This window comes from Rissa tridactyla, chromosome 17 (genome assembly GCF_028500815.1).
Source record: "Rissa tridactyla isolate bRisTri1 chromosome 17, bRisTri1.patW.cur.20221130, whole genome shotgun sequence".
NCBI classification, from domain to species: domain Eukaryota; kingdom Metazoa; phylum Chordata; class Aves; order Charadriiformes; family Laridae; genus Rissa; species Rissa tridactyla.
In genome coordinates, this window is record NC_071482.1 from 382,195 (window position 1) to 409,706 (window position 27,512).

The window sequence follows — 27,512 nt, forward strand, 5'->3', positions numbered from 1 at the left end:
CCGACGCGTTCGTCTGCCCGCTCTGAGCCTCCCTGCGCGCGGAGCCACCCGTTTCTCTGCTAAAACACCCAGAATTCCGCTCCCAGCAGCTCCCTGCGGCTCCGCCGTCTGCCCGGCAGAGCCCGGCTGAGCTCGGGACCCCGCGCACCGCTCTGCCCGGCCCGCAGCGTCACCACGCTGCAGAAGTATTGCCAACACCGCTATTTTTCTTTTCTCCTGCCTTTTCTTCATAGTGAAGCCGGGAGGAACCTTAAGGCTTAGCACCGGGAGGGAAATAAAAACACAGAGGGAGCTTTTTCATTCTAACATAGAACAAATGCTTTTATTGCACTTTTAGAAAAGTCTGCATAGTCCTAACACACAGGATCCCCCCTCCACGTCCTCCCAACATTTGGTTTAAAACAACTGCCGCAGCTCGAGCGCAAGTACAGGCTGCCCGCTCAAGGAGACCCAGCGGGGCACGGGTTTTACAGAAAGCCAGGTAAAAAAGAAAACCAAACCAAACCACCACCAACCAAAACGGAGCCGATTCCGGCCCGCGCAGGCGCCAGCGACGCCGATCCGGCACTGAAAACCCAGAGGAGAGGAGGAAGTTTGCTCCGAACCCCAGAGGGGAACGTCCTTCGGGGCGACGTCCCTGTGCCGGGCAATTCTGCCGCCCTGTCCCCTCTCCTCGCCGCCAGGACCGGCTTCTGCCTTCCTCAGAGGAAGACTCCTGCGTGTTGTCTTTTGACAGTTAAAATACAGAAGGCAAATGCCCGCCTGCCTTGACCAAACATGCTGCTGCACGCGCGACTGCCCGCGCCCTTCCGAGCGTGAGCCCCGCTCCCCGCTGCTCCCAGCGGCACCAGCGAGCCCTCCGGCCGCAGCGGGGCAGGACCGGGCGTACCCCCTCCGGCAGCTAATCCTGCAGGAGGGTCTCAGCGCCTCTGCCGGAGGAGCCGGCTCTCGCTCTGCTGCCGGTGCGGGCCTGAGGATCTGTCTCTAGAAAGCTGCCGAAACACCCGAACGCGCCGAGGTGGCCGGGGGACCCCGTGGCGGACGGTGGTGCCGGGTCCTGGCGCCTCGTGCCAGAGCAGCGGGTCAGGCCCGTCCCCTCAGCCTCTTCTCTCAAAAGTGCAATACTGCTTTTCATTCGTTCATATTTACAACGAACACAGCTCTGAATCCGAATCCCCCCTCTCCCTGTCCAACGCTGCCTGCCGGGAGGACGGCCGCTGGCGGGCTGCAGCGTGCACCACGGCGCGGCCGGGCGTCCCCACGCTATTTCACTGTGACGGCCGAGGCGCCGTGGATGGACTCCATGACGGCTGCAAAGCGGCTGCAGAGGTCGTAGGGGGAGTTGGGCCGGATCTTCGGGGGCTCTTTCAGGACAACGACCTCGGCGGAGCAGTCGAGGAGCCGGGGCAGCAACTCGCCCAGCTTCATCTGCAGTTTGGCTGTCAAGGGGGAGAGGGGGACAGGGTCAGTGGCACCGCAGCGGCACGAGAGCAGATGGCAGCAGGCTCCAGGGCCGTGGGCAAAGGAGCCGTGACGCCTTTTACACAATCGTCATCCAACGGTGTCCGTTGGGACGGACCCGTCCAGGAAAACCGCCCGTCTCCTGCAGGCGGGGACGAGCAGCACCTGCTGACACAGAGGACGCGCCACAGCCGCCACCGGCCGGGTCCTGCTCGGTCCCGAGCCCTGCCTGTGCACCCAGAGCGGCTCCGCTGCCACCCGCCCGCCCCGGGGACGCTGCCACGTCCCACCGGGCATCGCCGCCTCGAGTGCAAGCCGCTGTGCCGGCTGGCGGGTCAGAAGGAGCTACGTGTCTCAAGGTGACGCTCAAATATTGACTTTGCTTTCGAATGAGACAGAGCGCGCCTTTGTCACTGCTGTTACCGCCTGAAGACCTGAGATCTCGGCAGGCACCGGCCGGCCCTGGCAAAGGACCATCCCCGGGAGCCGGCCACACTAACGCCGCCCGACCGCGCGTTCCAGGCAGGCGCCCTCGGACGAGGAAAAGCGGGCGCAAAGGGGTGACACCGAGCCAGCTCCCAGGGTCCGGGAGGGACACGCAGCTGCCTCCTGCTCCTTTACAACCTGCCGTGTCAGCAAATGCCGTCGTGGCAAGCCCGAGAACGGGCAACTTGCCTACTAGCACAAATTTCTCCAACTGTTATTCTTTACAACAGTATTTTGAGAATAAACCGCTGTGGTTTTGCCTTATTTTCCTACGGCAAGTTTACCCTCAGCTAATGACAAAACCCCTGTAACGACTCCCCAGCCCGTCACACACAGACCGAGGGGGTCGAAACTGATTTCTCTTAATAAAAATGACCCGGAGGAGTCGTGGGAGCCCGACTCCAGGCTGCAGAAGGAACTACAGAACCAGATCAGCCACCCTGAACCGACGTTGAGCCACAAAACGACAAACCTCTCTTCGATACGCAAAGAGCCCCCGAATCCGCTCCCCCATCCGGCCTCCTGCAGCTCCGGACACTGTTCTGGCTAGGGATAAACCTGTTCCCGCTCCTGAAGAGCGGACCTGGCAGCGGAGCCGGCAGCGGAGCCCGCCGGCACTCACCTGCCGTCTGTGGGCAACCCTCCGCTCAGGAGACAAACCCAAACCAAACACCTCCAGGTAACACTGAGCCGTCCTTTGGAAATCAGCGTTGCACATTTCAGGGAAGAGGAATCCTTCCTCGACAGCTTTAGTGCAGAAGATGATTGAATTCTTCTAGAACGTAAGTCAATGGATTCAAATTCAAATACATTTCTCCTCTCGCTCTCAGAAATACCCGAGTGCTACCGTGCAAACGCCAGGAATTTAAGGAAGTCGTCTAAGGGGTCCTTTAATTCCTTTCTTAGCCGCGATGCGGACGCCGCCCTGCCCACGACCACACGACAAAGGTGCGGCCGTTCCCTACCGTCCATGTCTTCTCGTCCCAGGTAGGAGCACCAGCGGTTCCTCATGACCTCGATGGCGTCCAGGTCCTCTTTGGAGATCTCGAAGTTGTTCATGAGGTGCATGCAGGGGATGATCAGCTCGTTCAGGATGCCGATGCCCTCTGCCACACGAGCTTCTTCGCAGCTTACGAAGAGTGCTGCCGCCACCTCGTTCAGCTTCTGGGGAGGAGGGAGAGGCAGGGACAGAGGCGTGAGAGCAGCGCGGAGGCCAGGTAACCCAGGCAGTGCCGTCGGGAAAGGGACACGGCTCGGGGCCCTCACCCATGGCCATGCGGAGACGCGAGGACTAACAGAACCAGGCACAGGTTCTGGTGGGAAAGCCACCTTGAACCACACCGTAGAAAACAAGCGGATAAATACATGTAATTTACTATATAGATATGGCCAGAGTACACATAGCTTATCTGTAATTCTGGTTTTAAGATGCCGAGATCCAGATCTGCCTTTACCCAGGCCCCCCGAGAGCCGTACTGCACATTCTTTCATCGAATTATTATTGCCTAGATTTCCACCGTGCTGCTGGTACTCGGGTGAGAGGCACAAGAGAGACAGTTACAGTGGCCTTGGCAACCACGGCGCGGGAGCTAAGCACAAATCTCATTTTTATGCAGTTGTTTTGCCCCCTGTGGAAAAGGACATCCTCTGTCGCTCAGAGAGAGGAAGCCATTAATACTAGAAATAAACATCGGGAGGGGGAAGGAAGCAAATGGACAGAAAAGAACACAAGTGCCGAGTTAAAACCCAAGAGCGTGTTCAGCGGCACCCGAACCTTCCCCGGAAATGCAGCAGGTTAAGGAAGGGTGCTCCTCGAAGGGGCATGGTACAGCCCGTTCCCCGGGTGCCGCACACCGAGCCGCCGGTACGGGAATTACAGCGCGGAGGCGGCGTCACCCCGGCTGCTCCCTCCCCTCCGCTCTCAGGGCGAGCTGGAGCTCCGCGGTACCAACCAGGAGACACTTCCTTCGGTACAAGGCGATCAGCGACTCGTTCACCCCGCGGCTGGCTCCCTTCAGCAGCAGCTTGGTGTTGCTCTGGTAGGCGTAGACCAGGTAGGTGAGCGCCTCCTGGTACCTGGGGAAGAGGGGCAGCTCTCAGCCCATTTCCGACTGCGGGGGACGTCTGCCGCTCGGCCCGAACGGCAACCAGCGGCAGGCCCGACAGCAAAAACTCCTCCCTTGCCAAAGCAGAAAGGAACAGACACCCCACGTCAGGTAATTCATGCCCCTTTTTGCCCAGAGCGCCAAACGAGCATCCCGGGAGGGGCCCTTTAGAGCCACATTTGTGTACAGCGCGAGTGCCAGCGCCGAGCCCTTCTGCACTGCGCCGGGAGCTCTGCACTCAGAGAGGAGGCACGCAGAAGGTAACGGCGTCAGCTCCTTGACACGTTTCTAGCTTATAAACCCCCCGGTGAGAAAACAGAGCAGCTGACAGGGATTAGACCAACTCAGGGAAGCCCCGAGAGCTCTGGCCCAGCCGCTTGTCAATTTGCCCACCTGCATTAGGTGGCTCATCACCACCAACCACCTCGGAGCTCAAGCCGGGTTCCGTCCACGAATTATTTCTGAAAGCCAGGTTATTTTCCAGATTGGAAAAAACCGCTTTTCAAATTACAAACCCTTCATAAAATGGCACTGTCCTTCCCCACACTTCCCTATTTATGTGAGACACAGGTTCTACAACTGTAGGGAGAAAAAAAGGCCCTTTTAAAACTCTGAAGAGTCTCGAGCACTCCACAGCGTGTGCTTATGCGAGGTACGATGGCCGATCCAAGAGAGTTTAATTTTAATACAGGAGTCCAGAGGAAAGGAAAACAGCGATGGCAAGCGTTCCTGCAAACCCGTGTCTGGGAACGAGAACACAAAGCTCGACTTCACAGAGGGAAAAATTAGGGGAAAGTCTAAGGAACCACCAGAGAGCTACAGCCGGTACCTTGGTATAACATTTAAACTGGTAACCAAGGCTGACTGTGGATTCCAGAAGGGGCTACTGGCAAGTGAAAAAGAAAGCCCACTGGCCTCAGATACAGGCCCGAATGCAAACTGGCCATCACAGGTCAGGAAGAAGAAGTTCTGTCAAAGGAGCCTTTACTTTTCAGCTACAGCTTATCTTGTCCAAACACGGAATGAGAAGTCACTCACTTTCTGTTCTGGTAGAGCTCCAGCCCCGTCAGCAGATAAACCGACACCTTGCGGAAAAGGCTGTAGTCTTCGTGCCAGCGCTGTTGGGGAGCAGCGAGAGAGCGGAGCGTCAGCCTCACCCGTGACACGCGCACGTGTGTTTCACATTCCTTCATGACCCCAAAGCGTGTCGGGTTTTACCCTTTGAAGGGTTTACGCATCTCTCGTAAGCGACACATGAATCATTTCGGTCCCCCGCGCCGCACGCTGGTCCGTTACCTTGTACTCCTCCATGTCCACATCGTCAGGACCGATTTCTCTCAGCTTTGCTCGCGCCACCTTCATAATGCTAATTGACCTGCCCCGAGTGAGCAGAGACGGAGAAGATCAGAGCAATGGCCCTGGCTGCCTCCAGATAAGAAAAGCCCCATCTCGGACCAGGCAGCACAAACCTTTCATCGTAGCTGAGGTTCTTGTCCGCAAACTGCTCGAGAAGGGTCCGTTCCACCACCTGCTGGGGAGCGTTGTTCTGCAGGAGGTAAATGAGGACGTGCTGCAGCCGGGCGTCGTTCTGAGGAGTCGGGGTCTCCTTGGCGAGCAGGTAGAGCCGGGAGTACTCCTCGTGGAACGCCTGCAACGGGACACACGGACTGACGCTCCTGCCCCTGGGAACGCCACAGCGGCTGAGACGAAGCCTAAAGCTGTCCTGTGACGGCGGGATTCCCCTGGGCCATGCCCGCCCCCGCTGCGTGGTTACGTTCCACGGTGAAGGGAAGCCCACGAGCACCTGGAACCGTAACCAAAAGGCACCCGCAGCACGGCAAAGCACAGCCACGAAGCGGGCGCTTCTCACAAGCGCCGAGGTGTCTCAACGGCTCGCAGAGAGCGGGGCGTGTCGCTGCCTTCCACAGCTCTGGTGATCCTCGGGCAGGTGCCGAGGCTGTAAAAATGGACTGCGACACGCTTGTATCCGCAGTAAGGTGCAAGAGTGTCTCACAATCTACAGTCCTGTAGATGCACAGCACGGGGGATTTCCCCCGTGTGGCATTTTCAGTTAAATCTACCTTTTTCAGTTAAATCTACCTGCCTGTAAAATCTACCGCCAGCTCCAACATTCAGCAGCGCTCATTCTTTCCGGTCCCCCTCTTCCAGGCACACGTCTTGAGGACACACTTTACCAGAGAGGTCACAGGGAGGGTGAGTGTTCGGGACCAAACCAAACGTTTCAGGAGCGCTGGTTTATTTTCTGAGGCTCGCCCTGAGGCCCCAGAGAACACATTCCGGAAGGCACGCAAAGGATGCCTTTAGATGTGGTGTTGGGGGATATGGTGTAGGGGAGAACTTTGCAGAGTGGGGTTGATGGTCGGGCTTGATGATCCCAAGGGTCTTTTCCAACCTGAATGATTCTACGATTCCATGAAAGCCTACGTCTTATTACCCAGACTGAGAGAACTGCCAATACTAACAGAACAGGCAGAAAAAACAGTGAAAAGTAAAAAAGGAGAAAAAGGTTGCTGTTTCTGCTGGGAGGAGGGAGCTCTTTCTTACAAGCTCTAAAAATTATTTAGAACTGAAGGATTCGTTGTCGCAATAGGAGAGCAGCCACAGAAAGGCCATTAACTCGAAGAAAAACTGCCCAAATCGTTCCCTTCACATTCCTGACCTGTCGATACAGCATGGATTCTCCATTCTGTGAAAACAGCTGTCCATACTATTGGATTTAGCAAACAAATCAGATACCTTAACAAGCCCTGCTTCAGACCCGTTGCGATCAAAGGTCTGGCGGGCTTTTGCAATCGCCAGGATGACGCCTTGCATGGCCGGGCTCAGCATCACCTACCACGAGAGCAGGAAAACACACACAGACACGAACAAGGAAAAGGGTAACAGACAGGGAAAGAAGAGAAGGCATGGTGAAGAAGGGAATACCTTTTCGAAAGATCAGGTGTAAAGGAAATGGTATGAACGCAAGGTGGAATAAGCCAGAGCCGTGATTCACTCCGTCTGTCGCGTGCACTTTACATGCAGGGGTTTCTAAGCGCTTAAAGGTCCGATCGCTCCAAACACTGAATTTGTAAATGCAGCACGTGAGAACGCAAAGCACGCTGGCCACATCCCCTCTGCGCCCCGTTCAAGATAGGTAAGAGCACGTATTACGCACGCTCGAGGAGTAACGGTCTCGGTACGTGTGTGAAATCCCACTGCGCTTGTGAAAAAGCCTGAACTTCCACAACGCTGCCTGAGGAGGTGTGAGTGCGGTTAAACAGCCCCATTCAGAAACCACAGCTTGGGTGCCGTAAGTTACGCTATCAGCGGTTAACGTCTGCGAGAGAGGGGACCCAACTCCACCTGGAGACAGTACAGAGGCTTGTCAATACATTAATACCACCAGGATCAATTTGGATACAGTCGTGCCAGAAAGAAGACTTAAGGACCAACGTGCAGATCTAATGATCGAGAGCTTTTACAGGGCTGCTTTTCTGACGGCATTTGGAAAGGAAATTACTGAACGATTACCGGGTCTGGGCTTCTTCATTTCCACGGTGGGAAAATGCACTTTGCAAACAGCGTTGTCTCCCTGCCAGACTACCGCACCCAATCTGCGGAAAGCTCAAAGCCAGCTAACTGCAAAGCTCTAGATTAGTGACTGGCAGTAATTAACCCCTGCACCGGGATCTGTACCTCCTCATTATATCCGTCTGCATCGGACCTAACGGGGATCTTCCCCACACTGGGGATTTCCACCTCCGAGACCTGTGAGCGAGCCGGGGCAGCCGGCTCTGTCCCCCGAGCGTCCCGGGGCTGCTCTGCCTGAACCGTAAGGGCTGCTGCTCCCGGCTGGGCCTTCGCTGGCTCTGCCTCCTTGGGCTGCGGCCAAGAAGAAAAAGAAGAAACAGAGTAAGAAAAACCAAAGCAAAACACAGGAAAGCAGAAGGGGACCGAGCTAAACGTGGCAGAGCGACAGAACTGCACAGGAATGGAAAAAGCAAAGGTCTGTCAAGAGGAATAATGCAAAGCCACGAAGGGGTTCGCTTCCCGGGCTCAGCTCCTACCTCGCAGAGAGCTGCCTCGACGCCGTTCTTCTCGTAGGCGTCGGCGGTGTTCGCAATGGCCTTGGCTGTCTGCTCCTTGGCGATCATGGCGTGCTCCGAGGACAGAGAGCGCATGCTCTGCTCACAGACGGAATTCTGATCTGTCGGGACAGAGGTGTGCTGTCAGTGAGCAAAGCGCAAGATTCCTTCTCCTCTCTCCTTCTAAGCTGTTCTGTAGCCTGTCTCTGCAGGATTCAGCCACTGCTGCATCCACCCCAGAGGTGAGGGCATTTCACCATGAGCTTGCGCGTGGCCCCTTTTCAGCGGGGATGGCACACACCATCCCGGATTGCCAAGGAACGCTTTCCCGCTCCAGAGAACAGCACTTGAACGTTTTCTACCCAGCGTTTATGAAAAAAGAAAAAAAGTCTGTAAGTGAAATGAGATTAGCCCATTATGATTAAACGAGTGGAAACCAGCATTTCGGTTGACAAGCCTGGAAGGACGCACGTGCAAAAATAACAGAACAGGCTTTCCTACTGCCAGGACAGAGCCTCCACCAGCTGCCTTCGCTGCCGCACCCATCCGCAGTTTCTCCCAGATACCCAGCAGTGTACCAAGGTTCCAGCACAGTGGTGCTTCTGACCAGCTGATCGTCACCGGTTTCAACGCAGTTTGCGAGTGCAGACACGGTACTACCTGGTCCCGATTCAGATGAGAGGTCCTGCAACTCGGAAGCGGGTGAAGGCTCCATCTGAGGAATCTTGCAAGACTGCTCCTCCTCCCACTCCTCGGCCTCCTGCTCCAGGCGCCAGTTGTCCTCCTGGATGTAGTGTCTCAGCTCCGGGGGCAAGGCTTCCACCTCCTTCTGGAACTGGCCCAGCTCTGAGCCCTCCTCCTTGTCTGGAAGAGACGCAGGGCCGGCGTGTAACGGAACACATCGGAGCAGCACACCACTGCCAGAGACTACACAAACAGGCAGCATTACGGACTGGACCGGGCTGCCCCATCCCTGCAGGGGTTCAAGGCCAGGTTGGACGGGGCTTGGAGCACCCCGGGCTGGCGGGAGGTGTCCCTGCCCAGGGCAGGGGGTGCCACTGGGTGGGCTTTAAAGTCCCTTCCAAACCGTCCCGTGATTCCATGGAAAGCCCCAAGCAAATTGCCTGAGGGATAAATGGGGAAAAAACACAACTTTCTCCTGGCTTTGTAATTTAAGATGATTCATAAGCAAAAGCGCAAAACCAAAAACAAATCTACAGGGTTATCCGAAACAAACACCAGTTTTGTTCTACCACCGGACGGCATCTATCACAGAGAAATGGCAGAATAAGCACCGGCTGATGCAGCAGGTGAGGGATGCATCCTTATTCCAGGGCTGCCATTGTACAGAGAACAGGATTTACACTGCCAATAGCTGGAAAATTCACATTTCAGCCAGAGCCATCCTGTCTACAACAGTACGCAGCACATACAGGTAGGGAGCTGCAGGGATTCCATGGCGTGAGTGTCACGCCGGTATTTCTCAGCACTTTTAGATCTGCTTCGGCATTCAGCTGTGAAATAGCACTAACCCCAAGGAGTATCAGCTTTAGACAAGTCAGACCAAAACGTATGAAAAGCAAACGGCAATTGTCTACACCAGATATTTCCTATGCACCCGTTGTAAAAGCAAAGCGTCTTTAAAAACCAACAAAAACTGCATTAAATGGGGGGAAAAAAAAATCACGGGTTCATTTCAGAAACGGAACTGTCATAGAAAGACAGACAAAGAACAACCTCCAGATCCTCATCAGCCATATTTAGCACTGAACAGAATGACAGTTCTCCATTGTTTCTTGCTATTTATGACATCAAAATGAACCACGCGTGAAATTATTAGGTTCTTCTACAGCTGTTTGCCATGTATAGTGCCACGTGCACGATAATTTCTCCACATAACTATTTATACTTTGGCACTGCAAACGTACTTGCAAGTCTAAGCCACCGTTACCAATAGCTCATGCGCTAGGAAAGGCTGCATAAAGCAAGAGCTCCGTTTAGGTTCAGTGTAACGGTACCACTAAAAAGCGAGCCGCCGAGTCGGAAAGCCTGACAAAAATGGGAGAAATAAAGCAGGAGGTGCTCCACATGCCCTCATAGAAGAACCAGCGTCATGTAAACCATACGCAGAGCCAAAGTGACACCCACCAGCAATAGATGCGTGTTGGAAGTGGCAAATGTGGAGCCTGAATGTTTATACCCATGAATAATACATACGGTTCTGTACCTATTCTCACCAGTACAGTTCTTCCTTCAGTTTTCAACCCTACTGGGGGTTTAGAAACGAACCGATTATTTCACTTCTATCTGGGGGGAAGTTTTTTGCATCGTCAAGAGACAGCTGCGCCAAAGAGAAGCTGAGGAACGTAACGGTCACGCAGGCTGGATAATACACAAATGGCTAATTAACCGGCAGTTTTGGCTCCAGTACCTGCAAGGAAGCGGGACACCTTATCACTTATGTACATCAGGCAGTAGGCGCTGGCGTTCTTCAAGCCTCCGAACGAATCTCTCTCCAACTCTTCCCAGGACGACTCTGTCACCGAGATGTCATTGTATTTGAGCCAGCTTTTCCGAGGCTGGTCGTATATGTAGGCCCAGTAGTGACCGGCGTTTGCTTGCCCTTCGTGTACCAAGACTGCGTGCAAGCGATAGGGAACCTGCAAGTACACACCGACACAGGTTTCAGACGCGCTTTGAGTAAATTAATTTCCCTGACCTCTGTACAAATACGCTCATAGCTGTAGCCTGGCACAAGTCTCTTGATTCACATGGAGAATTTCCCACGAAGTGAGAACTGAGTTTTAAGGGAAAAAGCATCACGATTTTCATAAAGAATCCTTTCTCTGCTTCATCGTAACACCGGGATTTTTTTTAACACAGTAAAGTGGACAACTTAAAACAGCTACTAAGACAGAACAATATCACCAACGTAGTTTAATATTTACCCAACGAAGCTGCATTTCTTACCTGCTGGAGGAGAGGGTCGCAGTACATTTGTTCAATGGACTGCTTGATTCTGGCAATAGACTCCTTCAGATCTGCCGAGAACATCACGCGTGAGAGAAATACGTAAGAAATAACGACGACTCATCAGGCGATGCCGGCCCCTTTCACTTCAAACAGCGAAGCGAAGCGACAGCCGTGCAGCAACTACCAAATACACTTAACACAGGGCTGAAGCCCACACCAGACTGGTCGCAGACCGGGATGTGTCCAGGACACATCAGGGAAATCAGGCTGGCATTCAAGAGGAAAACCACAACAAAGACATTTGGGGCTCACCTTGCACGTCTTGTTCGATCTCGTTTCTCCACCGCTGCAGACACGTCCGGACAAGGTGCAGCTCTTCCTCGGAAACCACGTGAGGAGCTGGACGTTCAGACGTTTCAGGAGGCTGGAGCGGCACACTCGATCTTTGCTGTGGCGAGGGATTTGCCGAAAAGAAAGCTGTGTTTTCAGTCCCAGTATCCTTCCCTTCCAGTATGCTGCGAAGCAGAATCCAAGAGGAGCGGACAGGTTTTTCAATCTTTCTCTTGTTTTTTCTCTTTTTGGAAAAGAATACGAAATAAACCAAACAAAACTTGCTGCAGAGCCAGAGCGGGATTTCCCTCCCAGGATGGTACAAAATGTAAAGAGAACAAGTTCACTGAAATGTGCTTCTACCTTAACAGACCAAATTAAAATATCGGGCAAATAAGAGCTGAATTCTTACAGAACCCTGTGAGCACAGATCCACAATGAGCAATTCAAAAAATTCCTTCCCTTACTACTAAGCAGCTCACGTATTACTCAGCTTAGTCTCGAGCGTAAACCAACCATGCTGGCCAGGTTCGTAATAATCCAAAGTTGCAGTAATCTACCGGTTGATGAAGCCAAAAAATGAGTAGCCTAACCCAAAAGAGCATGTAATTTAACTCAGAACTGCTGCTGGGACACGGAATATGGTGATGCTTTTGGAAAAGGAAAAAGCACAGAGCAGATGCAGTGTTCCGTTTGCACGAACAGAAGCAAAGGACGAGGGAAGCGGCGACCACTTGCACAGGCACTCGTACGGCACAGCAGCGTGCTGACAAGCGCCCAGATAGATAACCCACTTCCAGGACGTAGACCAGGAGCGCTTAGCCGAAAGGCAAAGCGTTCTCCTACGAATTATTTGCATTTCTGTTTACTAACCCGTTCGGCTGGGAAAGCGCGTGCAGAAGACCAGGCTCGGCGCGGGGCCGCGGGAGTGCTGTCGGAGAGCCCGGCGCAGAGGGAAGGGCTGCGGCTGGCTTTGTGGCGATGAATTCGAGAACGTACTGCAGCATGTCGGGCAGGGGGAAGCGGGCTGGGCCTGAGCCGTACTGCAGGTACCTACGGAAACAGGCGGGGTGGGGCAGGAATGAACCGTTTGGTTCAACCTGAGGGACAACAGAAGAGCAACCGGGAAGAAAACCCCCAGGTGGGGATGGAGACAGGTTAAGCAGTGAGGGAAGGAAGGGAAAACCCAGGCGACGCGAAGGGACGCCCTCCCAGCAGGCCCCGAAAGCCGTGAGGCTGCGGGCAGGGCTCGGCAGCAGTGGAACACCGCTGCGCTCTCAGCACCGCTTTGGTCGCAACAACCACCCGGCTGCTCCGGAGACGCTTAACTCCAGCCCAGGCAGGGAAAAACAACGGAAAACAAAATCTTCTGCCTGTCCACACGCCAGATCTTTGCTGTCGGTCTCCGTCCTTCCCCAATAAACAATGCCAAACGCTAGGCTGGAGGGGACAACTAATATAAAAAATAGCAGAGCTTTTTTCACTGTATTAGCGGGCTTCCTCACCCAAACTGGCCGGCAGAGCTGACAGTGACCATCGTACTATTTAAGGAGATTATTCTCGTAATGGCATCAGTAATATTCAGAAAGCATCAACCCCACGCAATTTGGTTTTGAAAGCACACTTCCTCGCTCCACACAAACCCGGCTCTGTCTCTCCTTCCTCTACAAGTTCCTCTTCCATCGGAAAGCTCCTTTGAAAGGAGGCGTTTGCACGCTCCCGCGGGGCACAAAAGTGAAGCTAGCTGGCCACGTACCTTTCCAGTTTCTGCTGCAGAACCACCATTTTCTCCTTCAGTCTCTTCATTTCTTCTCTCTTCCTCTGAACAAGCTCTTTACTGCAGTAGAGGTACCTAAACAGAAATACAGGGCCCGCCACGTGAGATTTGTTTACTGGTCGCGCCCGCAATCTTTCAGAAGGATTTTTAAAATCCCTCCTTGCTCAGCCACACGACCTTTTTCATTTCCTTAATTACAATAACGCAGTAGCTTTAGGCGTACCGTAGAGCAGAACAACTCACCTGTCCATGTACATAGTCTGGGGGAATTCTAGCCTGGTGTGGATTTTCTCCGGCTGCCCTAGTGACTGATTGAACTCAAATCGGGAGAGTTCAAAGGTCAGCACCGGCGGGAGCTTTGTGAACCAGCGCTGCAACAAAAGCAGAAATGCCCCCAAAGGGACTCGTTTTAAGACGGCTGCTAAACGGCACATTTTAGACCGATCTGAAATGATTTTAGACTGATCCTAAACGTCTGTCTTTAAATACCGATTTAACATATATTTTCTTTACAGAGTGACTAGTCAGAAAGCCAAATTTTAGCAGATTAAAATTTCCGCTTCTGTTTTACATTTTTACCCTGAAAAAGCCCCAGCACGGCTTTCAGAAAGTGACTTTTCATTGCCTGGTGCATCCAGCTTGGTGGATTACTAACGGGTCCGGCCGTCAGTTTTACAAACTCAGCAGACAGCACACAAAGCCTGGAAGCCAGCTAAGCGCCTGCGAGAGAGCTCTCTTCCGAAGCAGACCACATGCAATGATGAAGAACAAAACAGAAGCCCTTGCGCGGTGCCTGATTCCTCAGCCCCTCTCAGTCTATCTACAAACCTTTCAATTTAGGAGGCTCGGAGAAGAAACCCACCTTCTGTCCGTTCCCTACACTGTTTCAAAGAGCCGAACGAAAAGTCCTCGGCTGAATCGACAGTCCCCCTCTCTCTCCCTGGGCTCACAAACACGTCCAGCACCCGCCGCCGGGGTCTCCTGCACCCCCCTCAGCAGGGCATGCCCAGCCGACGCTCCCCGCGGGCCCCGCGGGACCCCACCAAGCTCGTTTTCCTTTGCAGGAGCCATCTCGAGTGTCCTGCCACAATAAACCCCGCCCCACTCCAAACTGCAACGGACCTAAAACGTTGCCAATACAGGTGAAATTTTTTAAAATTATTTGTTAAAAAAAAAATAATCTTTGGAAGGAAATGGCCAGGTAGCAGAGCTGTTTGAGAAGCAGCCCCATCTTCAGAACGAGCGAAAAGGAACACAGAGCAGGAGGGATTTACACACCTATTATCTAGGAGAAATGCAAGTTCTCGTTAATCCCACTGATGCTTTGCGCTTCAGTACACTCCCCTAGGTTCTCAAAAGACAAAACGCACCTTATTCTCTCTGTCCCCTATCATGCAGTCCTCTAGCCACGACATCCTGGGAAGTGAAATTAAGATGCAGGGTTTTTCCGGTCAGATTTCTTAAACATACAGGCAGAGCCTTTTCCTTCTCTCCGTACAGACAAGGAACGATTGAAACATCTCCACCATCAGTCCAATTCCCCTTACTTGTCAGAGAAGGATTTGGAGGAACTGGAAGGCTTGGATTGAAAAGAACGTGCCTGACTAGCTCCCTGCGACCCTTGTCTCTGGCACCAGCCTACACCAGTTTCACCTACGGCGGCTGGAAACGCACCCGAACAGCTTCAGGGGGAACCGGGAGAGCCAGAAACACACGTCTGAGTCCAGAGGCGGCCAGGGCTTACTCCTGTGCCCGTTTAAACCACAGCACGGCATTTTTCAGACGTTCTCACAGAACCGAAGTACCTCTCCCTGCCCCCTCTCCGTCAGACACCTTTGCGAATTCCTCAGTGTCATCTCCCAGCCTTTCTCTAAGCTAACTTCTCCGAACACGTGTAGGATGCTGAATGCCATGGTACACCTTTGCTTTCTACTTTGCTGCAACTAAGGATTTTATGATTGGTTTGTGATTCGTGAGATTTAAAAACAAAAGAAAAAAGAAAAAAAAATCAGCACAGTCAGAAGAGTGAAAATGAGAAGAAAGAAAAACACACACTGTAAGAGGGAGAAAGAGACAAATTCCAAATGGCATACCATAGAGTTAAGCACTGTACTTTTACCCTCCGAAAATATGGAGGCAGTGGTTCTCCCCTACTCAGGTACAGGTAGGCTTCAACAGAAAGAGAGAGACTTTATCACACTTGCATCAGAAGCAGATGTTTACCTTTTTAATTTAAAACAAACTCCTCGAACTGGTTACATAGGACAACACATCTTTACAAATGAGCAAAGACTTAGTGTCTCGCCACGCGACACTATCATACATTTACGCGAGATTCCAGGTACACACAAAATATGTTGTATTCAATTCTTAGGGAACGCTTACAACTGCCATTTAAAGTTATCAGAATATACTGAGACACCCCGGTGCTGTATGGGTTGCATTTTTCGGCAACAGGCAGCTAAAAGCTCAACAAAAAATGGTAAAACTAACCTCCTGGCCGTACTTCACCGACTGCGATGCTGCCGCCTCATCCATCTCTCCCTCCACCATGGCTCCTTCCAAGCACTCATTCAAGTTTCGGTAACCGTTTACCTGAAGGGGATACTGACCAAAGGTTTCGATCTTGGAAAAAGTATTGCCTGGATGATGGAAACGACACAAGACCCATGAACTAACTTAAGAGAACAAACAACTCCGCTCAACTCAAGAGTCTGTTGTCAGCACCCGTTTAGAGGCGCGGCTGGCAAGAACGGAACGGCGTATCGCCGTACACCCGTCTGCCAGGGTAAGCTCCTGATATAAACAAGTGCTTCCAACACAGGAGCGCTTGCGAGTAGTTAACGCTTTCAGAAGACAGACTTTGTAAACGTTACAGACAATTCTATCAAGAAGACTATTTGCGAGTTTAAAAAACTAGGCAATTTCATCAGGAACGCGCAACAAAGTCCCGTGTCATCACTGCTATACATCAACACACTCAAAAAGTGAACCTGCCAAAGCCTTCACTCACCCTCATGGACACCCTCCGTCAGGAAAGTCCCGTAGAAAAGCTGTACCATCGGGTTTTCAGATTTGTCCCCGGGGCTTCTGTTTCAGAAAGAAAAAGCACACGCTCACTTGCAGCCGTAGCCTGCAGAAAAGCCCCAGGTCAGAATCTGAGCCTTTGCCTGGGAATCGTCCTACAGCCAAAAGGAAAGTTTTCTACCCAAGCACAAAATACAGAGGAAGCTTCTCATCTGTCTTCGCACTCAAAAGCACATCATGAGACTTATAGGAAGGAAGGAAAAGAAAATAAATATGAAGGCACTGCCTTTTGAAATGCAGGTTCTGTATCTTTCCTGTACGCCAGTTCTGTTGAGTTCCCCTAAAAAGCTTATTTACTCTGCAGGCCGCATCGGCGCTGAATAAAGTCCTGCGCTTACGTGCAGGAAACGTGGACATAACACTTCACGAGCATATACTGAGCTTAAGGAGCACTGTCCTCAGTGAAAAAAAGGGTCTCTCATTTACTCAACATTTTCACGTAAAGGCCTCTCATTTATTAAGGCCTCACATTTAAAACCCGTTTCTCCTCAGTGGGAGGTCAAGCTCTCTTGACCCCAGAAAACTCACTTGACGTTCACAGCGAGCTGGAACGCATCCTCCAGCCAGTCCAGTAGTTTGTGTGTAAATTCACTCACATCTTGCTAGAAGAGAGACAAAAGGCGAGCGTCAAGCCTCGCGCCACCCAGCCTGCGTTTTCACGGTCTGCGGTTTCCCGAAGCTGCTGGAACCCGACCCGACGGGTGCTGCCGTACCCACCCAGCCCAAAGAAGCGAGAATCCCAAGCGCTGTGCTGATTTAGACCGATAATGAACACTCTGCTCATCTGAAAACTAGATCAGAGGAAATTACTGTGATCGCTACCCAACCACCCAGATGGCACCGGGTAGAGCACTGTTGCGCTGCTGGTTAATTAGCGAGCGCGTACATTCTGCCTAAACGACCCAGGGACAGCTGCTTGGCAGTTGACAAAGATGGGAAGATGCCTCTGAAAGCAACAGCAGGATGAAGCGCAATAGGATTGCTGTGGCTGCGAGTGCTGTTCTGAAGGAAGCAAAGGGCTTTTTAACAGGGTTTTACCTGCTGTTCCTCCGCGGATCTAAACGCATCCCTCAGGAGCTCCAGCGCTGCAGACGGGTCTACAAACTTACGACGTGTGCCCAGCATTAACGCAAACAGACACTGAAGTTCTTGCATGAACGCAATGTTTCTTTTTCCCTGCATTGCAAAAAGAAGAAAAGCCAAACCCTTCCTGCAACTCAAAGAAGCGGCGTCTTAAAACAAAGTGCTGCAGGACGCCCCGTGCACATCCCTGAAGAAACAACCAGGGGGAGAGGGGACGTTAGGACAAAAGCAGACAGACAGGCAGCGGCATTTCTGGGAAGCAAGCCGGTCTCCCCACGGATGCACGGGAGAAAAACTTTAACTGAAACCAAACCTTTAGAGAAAAGAGTGCCACAAGGAATAGTTGCTAAAACAGAAGGCAAAAGCCGGTGAATTTTTAAATTTATTCTGCCTGCACTTGAGGTTTCTTAGAGTACCAAGAGCACCCTCGAAAGCAAGTAAAGCAAAGTCTCTGAAATGGAGGTGGCCACAAGCTGGAACGATACAAGTGAAGGATTACTCTACCTGTGCCTGTTTCTCTATTTCCTAAGCCTCTTCTGCTGACCGTGCTCAGAAGGTACTGGGGCTACAGCGACCTTCAGGCTGGCTCCAAGCCCAGCTCTGCCACGGTGCACGCGAACAAACAGACAGTCTGGAGCTACCAGAGAAGTTTTACGGGACAAGTTCCCCCCCACACCACAGTCAGAAGCTCTAGAGGAAAGCTTTACGAGAAGCATCTGATTTTTTCCTACAGTGATTCTGTCTTTGAAAAGTATTTCCCAAATTTGTCTTTCCTGGAGCCTGACAATTGAAAAGCCGTTAACACAGGCACGGGAGTCTCAGATGGCCCCAAATTACATCAGCTTAGAGGAAGAGTATGCCACGAAAGAGGGAAACTAGACAGCGTCACTCGGTGGGAACTCACAGTGCGACTACGACAGCTTTCAAGCACATTTTGTGGCAGGGAGTACCCAAGGACCAGCCTCCGAAATTCCGGCAACTGAAACAGCGACTGAAAGGAAAGGAGAGGGAAAGATCAGTCGGTGTCCGCAAGGATAAGACTCGCTGCCATTTGATGCCCCGTTGTTACTCTTCTACTCCACACCTTTGTTGTTAACTGCCAATAGCCATTTCCAGGCTACACATATCCATTTTAGGCAAGAGCATTCCACTGTGCCTCAGTGAGCTTAGAAAAGGCATCCAGGAACAAGTCACAGGGAGAAAGGAGCCCATTTGAAGGTTTCTCACTTCCTCCCACAGCTGGAGACATGTGATGAACGTCCGCCTGCTGATGTGAAATGGTTACGAGAGACAAATCTGCTCAGCTCCGCTTATTGTTGTCTCTTCTTGTTCAGGTTATCGCTAATAATACACGCTGCCTAGTTGCTTACTCATCCAAGCATCTATGCCAGTCTATTCCATTAACTGGAACATGATACACCGGGTATTATGGAGCCAACAATAACTGCAATAAAATTAAATTATCAGTTCACTTTGCCAGTCAAGCTTCGGTCATTCAGTAAGCATTTGGACATCGCTGCACCAAATCCCCCCCGCATGCGTACGCACAGATTATATGTATCTGTAGCTATTTTTACGCACAGTCTATTTAACCGCTCTTTGGCTCTTTCTGTGCACGCCCAGAATAAATCACAATCACATCAAATAAAAACAGAAGTCTCGTTTGAGCACGGTCACGTTCGCTCATCTGCATACGGTGACCACTTCATAGAGGCGCTGCGTATTTAACTCTAACTGATAAACATTTTGACTCCAAGAGCGCAGCAACCCCAGAAGAACCTTTCCATCAGCTTACCTGTATGACAGCGCTAAACCAACACGTATTCCCGATATTTTTCATTCCAACAGGCCAGTCGCCCACTCTCCTCCAGTCACTCTGCTTGGGGTTCTCTCCCCAGACTTCACAGCGTTTCCTTTTGGAGCGGTTTTTGTTTTCAGCGGAATGCGCTTCCTGCGGTCTGTCACAAAAGACGCACACCGTGCTGTAAAACACCATCTCACAAAGATTCTCCAGCGCTACGGGGATCGTACTCCCCTCCCCTCGCAAGTGGGACGCCAGAGCCGGGCCATACCCAGCGCAACAGGCAACAGACGCCTTATCTGACTCCTGAAAGGTTTCAGCTCTCAAACGAGGTGGGTGGAAAACATGACTGCAAGACAATTTGGAATGGTGGAAGGAGGTAATAAAATATGGATGTTTTCCTTCCTGAACTAGCCGCATGCAGAAGTGGCACCTTTAGCCATTACTGGAGGCAAACCCAACCCCCGGTGAAGGGGAGACCGGTGCGAGGTGAACGGGCACCGAGATTTCACGCTGCTCCTTCCCCAGGCGCCGTAACGCCAGTACAGCATCCTTCCGTGCGGCATGTCAGCAACAGCAGTGGGATCGAATAAGCCACAACTAAACCTGCTTTTGCTACGTCAACCATCACGCTGCAGTGCTAAAGTCAACGACCCAGAAGGCAGCGATGAGCCAAGCACCTTCTAAAAGCAGCAGGCGTACATCGGGGAGGTGGTCTGCGTCTGCTTTGCAGTTATCAGCTTAAGAATCCACCTACAATACCAGGAGACCAATTTGCGGAGCCACTGACCTTTCTGCAGCATCCCTTTCCGCAGCCTGAGCTTTCGGCGATTCCCGGGGTCTGAAGGCGTCTCCTGTGTGGAGGTCGTCTCTGTCGCTGGGGGTAAGTCCAGCAGCAAGATCTAGAAGTGGAGGCAGCATTCTGATCAGTCTTTCACCAGGAGAAGACAAACGCTCTCTTTAAAAGGAACTTTAAGAAAATGTTACACTTCACAAACACAATTTTTGGATCGGTAAGAGCCTGATTTTGTAGCTCAAGTTCTAAATACAAATCCTCTCAGCTTGGATCGTGCCAGGGAACCTCAAAAGCCATTGAGTGGGCCGGGTGAGGAGAACAGGACAGACCACGCAGCTGTGTACCGGCCAGATCTCCCCACAGCCAAACTCAGAGCCCGAGGAAACACTTCAAACCTCTTCAAATAAGGAAAGGGGAACATCAGCTGCTGCTTATATTTGCTATGCCTTGACATCAGCGTTGACAACTGACACTGTTTCGAGAAATAAAGGATTTCACTAAAATCGGCACAATCACACAGACTCGCCTTCCTTCCCTCGGCTACGGGCCATTTCACGTACTAGCTCCGTAGGAAAGAAGAAGAAAGAAAAGCGAGTAGTTCTGGAAGAGGTGGAAGCCTTGCGCAGGGGAACAAAGGGCAGCCGCACTGTTCCGGGTGTTGCTTCAAAGCTCCCAGCACAGATTTTTGGCACCGTCAACCTGTCCGGTGATAACATCACTTGGGAAAGCTCCAGTTAACAGATGTGTCATTAGCAAAAAGGTTTAAAGGAACTACCCTCAGCTACCTCAGACCACAAGTACACTTTTTACATCTAAACGCACCAAACTGACGGCCAAAACCTGTAACATGAATAAAAACATTTTTCATGTAGTCAAACTGCTAGCTCAAATAACACAAAGTTTTCACGAGACTGTGACAGTGAACGCTGCATGTGCCTGCTCTGCCAGCGGATGCTGTGGAAAGAAACGCGTGCCTTGAGAGGGATTCGGTTCTCTGTTCTGGCTGCCCTGCTTTAGGAGCTTTCGGGGTCTCTGTCCTAGCCAAGACCGACCGTTTAAACCGACGACAGCTTTGTAACTGACGTGTTGTCTACAAACACAACTAAAACACTACGAGGCCACTTTCCCTTCGGACGCAGCCCTCCTTCCCCAGGAAGGATTCATTCCCTGAACTGTGGCGAGTACTGGCCAATCAGACCAGTGCTGGGACAGGAGCCGGAGGGATTCCCTGGCGGAAGCAGGGAGGACCGACACTTCCGACATCTTCCCTTCGGCTCAGACCGAAACGCGTGAAACCATAAGGGTGAGCAGAGGCGCAGGACTCACTGCGTGGGAGCTGTTTGCCCACTGCACTCCCTTCCCAAGCGGACGGCTCCGCAGCGGCCGCATCCTGAGCCGGCTCCTGAGCGTGCTCCTCCGTCAGGAAGGTGACTGCTTCCATCAGGTCCCCATTAGCAGCCTGGCGGAACAACAAGGGGAGAAATCCGTGGTGCCAGGGTTACTTCACCGACATCTGCATGACGTGTAGTGCCTCCGGGGCAGAGACAGGCGCCCTGCCACCAACTCTGCTTCCCCCGGCCACGGGAGAGAGCGATCTGCTGGTGACAGGCAGCGGTAAAAAATGAAAATAACAAAGGCTAGAATTTCTCTGTCGGAAAGCACTTTGGCTTTATTACTAGGACAATCTAGACTCCATTAACTAATTCCATTTCCCTCACAAGAGATTCGAGTAGTCGCAGGAGGCCTGAAGCACGACAGGGTACTCTGCCACCGGGAGAGGCTCACAGGAACCAAACTCTGGGGATTTCAAGACGTTTGTCTTTTACTTAGCTAGGGCTTTCTTCAGACCGTCGCTAGGGGCTAAACTCCTTTAAATGTAATCTAATGTTTTCTGGACATTACTTCTTGATGAAACATTTAGGAATTTCCTTAAACAAGCCTCTTTGTGTATTTCCAGCACAGCCCACGTCCTGCTGCTACCTCTCAAGGGGACGGACGGCGACCGATGATTCCAGACTGATGCGGTCGCAGCCAGTGTAACACTGCAATTTACAAATACCGAAACACGCGCTGTGAGCAGGAATCTTTCCAGGTAAATGTCGCTCCTCCAAGTGCCTGAGATTCCTGCGTCCCTTCACTTTGGAGCAGAGACGACTGTTCTGGTGACAGACAAGACAAGCACCAGCCCCACAGCTCCTGATGTTATCGCAGCTGTCCAGAACTCCCCGAGCGGCGTACAGGGAGAAAAACCTACTCTGACCCACTCCATTTGTGTTTACCATAACACAGGGATAACAGCCCCGTGGGAGCAAAGCTTCCAGGGAATGTTTACAGGGCTTTAGCTCAGCACACGCTGCCGCAGCAGCACAGACTTTAAGGTCTACTGTTAGAAAAATGAACTGTTCTCACCTTAGCATGGGGTTTTGTTTCAGATGTGGATGAAAATACAAGAACCCCCAAACCACCCGTTCCCTGCTGACACCACAAATGCTGGCCTCAGGTACCTGCCTGCCTCAGGGGTACACCTGAATGAAAACACAAGCGAGGGCGGAAAACCAGCGGAAGGTCTACCCTTCAGCTCCTACAGGAACCATGCTACCCCACACCGCACGCACTGCATCGCTTCCACAGGCCACGCACGCGCTGTTTTAGCGAGGACCAGCTCGTTACCAGCCCACAGGCGTGCCAGTGAACATCCGACCCACGCATCATGTTTTGAGAGAGCCTGAACCCGCCTGGCTTTTGGGAGGAATTCAGAGGTCTCCTTTCCACAGAACAATGACAACAGGCACAAACCTTTAGAGCCGCATGGAGGAAAGCCGAGTCTTGAATTCCCGTGATCTCTTTCAGCTGGTTTAAAAGCATCTGGCAATCCTACACGCAAGAAATAGAGAAAGCTCATGTGAAAAGGTGACCAGGATGGACATGAAGCAGTATCCGCAAGCTGTGCCAAGGGCTCACCAGAACCTTGCTTCTTGCTCTCCTTTTTATGGACAGATGAACAGGAAAATCCAATCACGCTTCCCTGATGGCAATACCAATATCAGCTTGAGCATCGCACTCGCGGTTTTTTTCCCCAAAACGTACAGAGCAACGTTCAGTCGGTTGTATCCCGAGGAGGACGGCAGCAGGCCCGAGGGGAAAGGCTATCCCGGCCGTTGGATGCTCCGCACCTGCGGAGGGAAGGGGCACCCCGTCCCCCGGACGGCGGCATGTGCAGCGGGACATATAAGGAGGCCGTGTGTTCTCAGGGCAGCGGCCAGGGGCTATTTTAAGTCCGGCTGCACATGCCATTTGTGCGTGTCACTTCTCACTGACAATGAGGTGTCAGAATAAGCGCCCAGGAGGCTGCCATCGCTTCTCCTGCCCCCACACCACACCGGCAACTCGAGCTTTGGCGAGATATTGGCTCTAAGCCACAGTCAACAACCTATTCTTTGACTGGTTCAGCCGCTTAAAAAAAAGATTATGGAAATTTTCTTTACCAGACTTATCAAATCTTTTCAGCCTTGGCTTGCCACAGGAGCGGTGGCTGCGCACAACTCCGGATGACCGGCTGTCAGGAGAGGCGACTCTCTGCAAGCGCCCCTGCCGCAGCTGGCCCTGGGGGTCCCACCCCCCGCCTTTCGCGGCCACAGTTCAGCTCCTGTCGCCAACAGCCCGGTTCGGCTGAGGTCTGAGGGTGTGAGATATGGCTCCGTAGCGCCGGCATCGCACCGAGTACAGGAAGGACGTTACAACAGCAAAACCAGCCGGGACTGCACCGTCTATGCCCAATTTATAAAGGCTACGAAGGATCCTGCAGTCAGCACAGTCCAACGAGTGCCAGCTTCTTAGGATCACACCTTTAACTGATCTTAACCGGCAAGGCTGCAGAGGAATAAATTCAAGTTTCTACTTACTCTCCCCACTGGGAAAAAATTTAAGATGCCTTTGTGCCATCGGAGCACAAGTTCCACCCAGGGAGTAGGAACTCAACCGCGCTTCTGAGCCGTGCAGCCGTACCGCTGACGGATGCTGCTCCACGCACAGACACCGCAAAGACGGCACGCATCCGTATCGGTGGTTAAAAACAAACAAATCCTAGATTATTTTTCAATAGGGATCCCCCCAACAAGTTATTTGTGATAGTCCCACCTACAGTACTACTTTTGCTCCACTTTTACAAGAAAAATCGCATGTCTGCACATCCCCCCCAACCCGTCCCGCAGCTCCTTCAGCCCCAAGAGAAGCCGAGAGGCGTGGGAAGCCCCCGGCCCGGCCGACGGCGCGGGCAGGAACCGCAGCATCGGGAGCCGAGGGCAGGAGGCTCAGGACAGACATACTTTCACAAAGGCAAACCACTTATATCATGTTGCTAATTTTGCTGCCTGCGCGAGCGGCGTGCTCGTCGGCTAACTCCACCTAACGCCGCAGGGTATATTTTTCCGTTGGAGAAAAAAAAAGAAAACCCATGCTAATAAACCGCCTTACAATAACGAGATCTGAGGCAGGACAGGGCACGATTTTCAGGGGTTTTTCTGCTTCGCCAAAAGGAGGCCTCACAAAGGCTGCCGTAACCATAAAAGCTAATTACCGATCCACCGCTCTACGTTAGCCCTGAATATTCAAATGATTTCCAGCACAATTGTATTCTGCCTTTGAGAAGAAAGGTTTGAATTAGCAGCAGAGAGCTTATCCCATACAACAAGTTTCGAGAGGCTTGCGGCCAACGGGCAGCCCACAAAAACCACTGGGAACCACACTCCCTGCAAGAAAATGGTGAAGTTTTTGGGGAGCGCGCGTGGGTTTGTTGCTATAACTAGCCTAGTTGATTGCTTTTTGAGGTTACGCGCCGCGGGGCTCTAAAACAAGCTCCAGAGCTGGCAATTAACACCAGCGTGCCGCCGCTATTAATACATAGCTCACTTGAAAAAACAAACCAAAGCAAAGTCCTACCTGCCGGAAAAATAACAACCCAAACCCAAATGCTATTAGTATTAAATTACAGCAACAGGAGACACGTACAAAACCAAGAGGCTTAGCGGAAAGAGGGCGCTGGAGATAAAAATTACACAGTTGGGCAGCGAGCGAAGAAACTGAAAGGTTTTGCCATTTTCCTCGCTCTACTGTGACTCACCACGCTCAGAAGTAGTTTGTTTTGATGAGAAACTGCAAGTGAGGAAGGGTGCAAGTGCGGTGCAGGAGTTCAAGGGGGTTCCAGAAATAACAGCGCGAGGAGGAGGAGGAGGAAGGTGGTGGCGCGTAAGCGGGAGGCAGAGCCACAGCCTTCAGTCTCTGCACCTCAGCTGCGCTTTTCATCACAGCGGGAAAATGGACATGAAGAGGGCTAAAAACCCACAGGCGGCGGCAGGAACAATACCCGCATTCCTGACCGAGGCTTTTACAAACCCATATCCACCGGGGGAAGAAGCGGCGGCCAGCGGACTCTTCCTCCATCAACACACGCTCCTGCGCATCGGGCACGGTCCTGACACCGTCCCTGCGTGCGCGGGAAACGGCTGCCACACAAATCAGCCTCTAAAAGCACAACGAAAAGGTCGATACCCTTAAGGCCGGCCTCTCAGAAGTGTCTCTCTCGCCTCCTGAGAGCGCAGAGATGCTACAGAGAAGCGCGGCCGCCTGTGTAAGCTGGGGATATGCCGGGCTGCAGCCACCCATGCAGGGACACCGACCTTGCGGGCACCGCGGAGGAGCCGCCAGCCAGGCGTCCCTTCAGCGCTTGGGTCCGTGTGCTTGAGAGACAACTTACGCAGTGCCCTGAAGTTTAAGAGCAATGTTTCTTGTTAATGGATGCTGGGCTAGGGAAAGGAGAACATGAATTCTGAGGGGAGGAAGCCCTCGTGAGAGACCATACTGAGTTATCGATGATCTGGATGAGGGGATTGAGTGCACCCTCAGTAAGTTCGCAGACAACACCAAACTAGGTGGGAGTGTTGATCTGCTGGAGGGTAGAAAGGCTCTGCAGAGGGACCTGGACAGGCTGGATCCATGGGCCAAGGCCAACTGTATGAGGTTTAACAAGGCCAAGTGCCGGGTCCTGCATTTCGGTCACAACCACCCCAAGCAACGCTACAGGCTTGGGGCAGAGTGGCTGGAAAGCTGCCCAGCAGAAAAGGACCTGGGGGTGCCGGTGGACGGCCAGCTTAACATGAGCCAGCAGTGTGCCCAGGTGGCCAAGAAGGCCAACAGCATTCTGGCTTGTATCAGGAATAGCGTGGCCAGCAGGAGCAGGGAAGGGATGGTGCCTCTGTACTGGGCGCTGGTGAGGCCTCACCTCGAGTGCTGTGTTCAGCTCTGGGCCCCTCTGTACAAGAGGGACATTGAGGTGCTGGAGCGTGTCCAGAGGAGAGCGACCAGGCTGGTGAGGGGTCTGGAGACCAGGGCATATGAGGAGAGGCTGGGGGAGCTGGGCATGTTTAGCTTGGAGAAGAGGAGGCTGAGGGGAGACCTCATTGCCCTCTACAGCTACCTGAAAGGAGGGTGCAGAGAGGTGGGGGTTGGCCTCTTCTCCCAGGGGAATAATGACAGGACCAGAGGAAATGGTCTGAAGCTGCGGCAGGGGAGGTTTAGGTTAGGTATTAGGAAGCATTACTTTACTGAGAGAGTGGTCAGGCCCTGGAACAGCCTGCCCAGGGACGTGGTAGAGTCACCATCCCTAGAAGTGTTTAAGAAACGTCTGGATGTGGCGCTTCAGGGCCTGCTCTAGTGGCAGAGATTGTAGGTTGTTTGGTTGGACTCCATGATCTCAAAGGTCCTTTCCAACCATGAAGACTCTATATGATTCTATGATCATGGACGAGCCCTTTCCCACAGAGGATCACAGAATGGTTTGGGTTGGAAGGGACCTTAAAGGCCATCCAAGGGACATCTCCAACTACACCAGGTTGTTCCAAGCCCCATCCAACCTGGCCTTGAACCCCTCCAGGGATGGGGCAGCCACAGCTGCTCTGGGCAACCTGGGCCAGGGGCTCACTGCCGCCACAGCCAAGAATTTCTGCCTCGGATCTCATCTCAATCTCCCCTCTTTCAGCGTAAAACCCTTCCCCCTCGCCCCATGGCTCCCCTCCCTGCTCCAGAGTCCCTCCCCAGCCTTCCTGGAGCCCCTTGAGGGGCTGGAAGGTCTCCCCGGAGCCTTCCCTCCTCCAGGCCGGACACCCCCAGCTCCCTCAGCCTGTCCCGCTGAGGACCCCTCTCCCCGAGAAAAGGCCGCACGATAGTTTTTAGTGAAACAGCCCAAAACCGGCTGACGGCCCCGGGACCCCCCCCCCCCTCCGGCGCTGGGCCGCAGGCCCGGGGCGAGGCGGTCGCCTCGCCCCGGGCCTGCGGCCCAGCGCCGGAGGGGGGAGGTCCCGAGGCGGGTGGGCCTTACCGGCAGCAGCCCCCCACCCTCACCGTCCCCCCGCCCCGGGTCTCACCGCGCCGCCGCCGCCGCCCGGGGCCTGCAGCTCGGCCGTCATCCCGCCGCCGGCAGCGGGGCCGCGCCGCCCCCCGCGCATGCGCCAACGGCCCCGGCCCGGCCCCG

The 27,512-nt window shown here is 52.8% G+C and overlaps 1 protein-coding gene across 7 annotated transcripts; it reads right to left on the bottom strand.

Moving 5' to 3' along the window:
• Nucleotides 1-293: 293 nt before the first annotated feature.
• Nucleotides 294-27,485, bottom strand: USP28 (ubiquitin specific peptidase 28). 7 transcript variants are annotated; one of them, XM_054223122.1, is made up of 27 exons: nucleotides 27,406-27,474; nucleotides 22,949-23,012; nucleotides 22,784-22,861; nucleotides 21,314-21,446; nucleotides 19,982-20,093; nucleotides 19,186-19,348; nucleotides 18,295-18,381; nucleotides 17,346-17,483; nucleotides 16,836-16,909; nucleotides 16,234-16,310; nucleotides 15,714-15,862; nucleotides 13,464-13,591; nucleotides 13,200-13,295; nucleotides 12,317-12,496; nucleotides 11,426-11,628; nucleotides 11,111-11,181; nucleotides 10,572-10,800; nucleotides 8,801-9,004; nucleotides 8,123-8,262; nucleotides 7,752-7,937; nucleotides 6,810-6,905; nucleotides 5,522-5,700; nucleotides 5,349-5,427; nucleotides 5,091-5,170; nucleotides 3,900-4,023; nucleotides 2,913-3,111; nucleotides 294-1,439 (listed from the first exon to the last, which is right to left on the bottom strand). In XM_054223122.1, exons 3-27 carry the CDS (start codon nucleotides 22,850-22,852, stop codon nucleotides 1,264-1,266), a joined length of 3,372 nt encoding a protein of 1,123 aa, XP_054079097.1. In that variant the 5' UTR covers nucleotides 22,853-22,861; nucleotides 22,949-23,012; nucleotides 27,406-27,474; the 3' UTR covers nucleotides 294-1,263. The 7 variants fall into 7 exon arrangements, with proteins under 7 accessions (XP_054079097.1, XP_054079095.1, XP_054079094.1 ...); XM_054223120.1 differs by lacking the exon at nucleotides 22,949-23,012 and having other exon boundaries at nucleotides 27,406-27,485; XM_054223119.1 differs by lacking the exons at nucleotides 22,949-23,012; nucleotides 27,406-27,474 and adding an exon at nucleotides 23,075-23,420.
• Between the last annotated feature and the right edge of the window lie 27 nt (nucleotides 27,486-27,512).

Excerpts from the sequence above, each read along its gene's own strand:
- USP28 (XM_054223119.1), bottom strand. The coding sequence starts at position 23,281 with ATGGCATGTGCAGCCGGACTTAAAATAGCCCCTGGCCGCTGCCCTGAG. Across the intron at positions 13,592-15,713 it reads CGGTGAAGTACGGCCAGGAG|CGCTGGTTCACAAAGCTCCC; the intron begins GTTAGTTTTACC and ends CTTTTGTTGCAG. Across the intron at positions 5,701-6,809 it reads CTGAAGCAGGGCTTGTTAAG|GCGTTCCACGAGGAGTACTC; the intron begins GTATCTGATTTG and ends GTCCCGTTGCAG.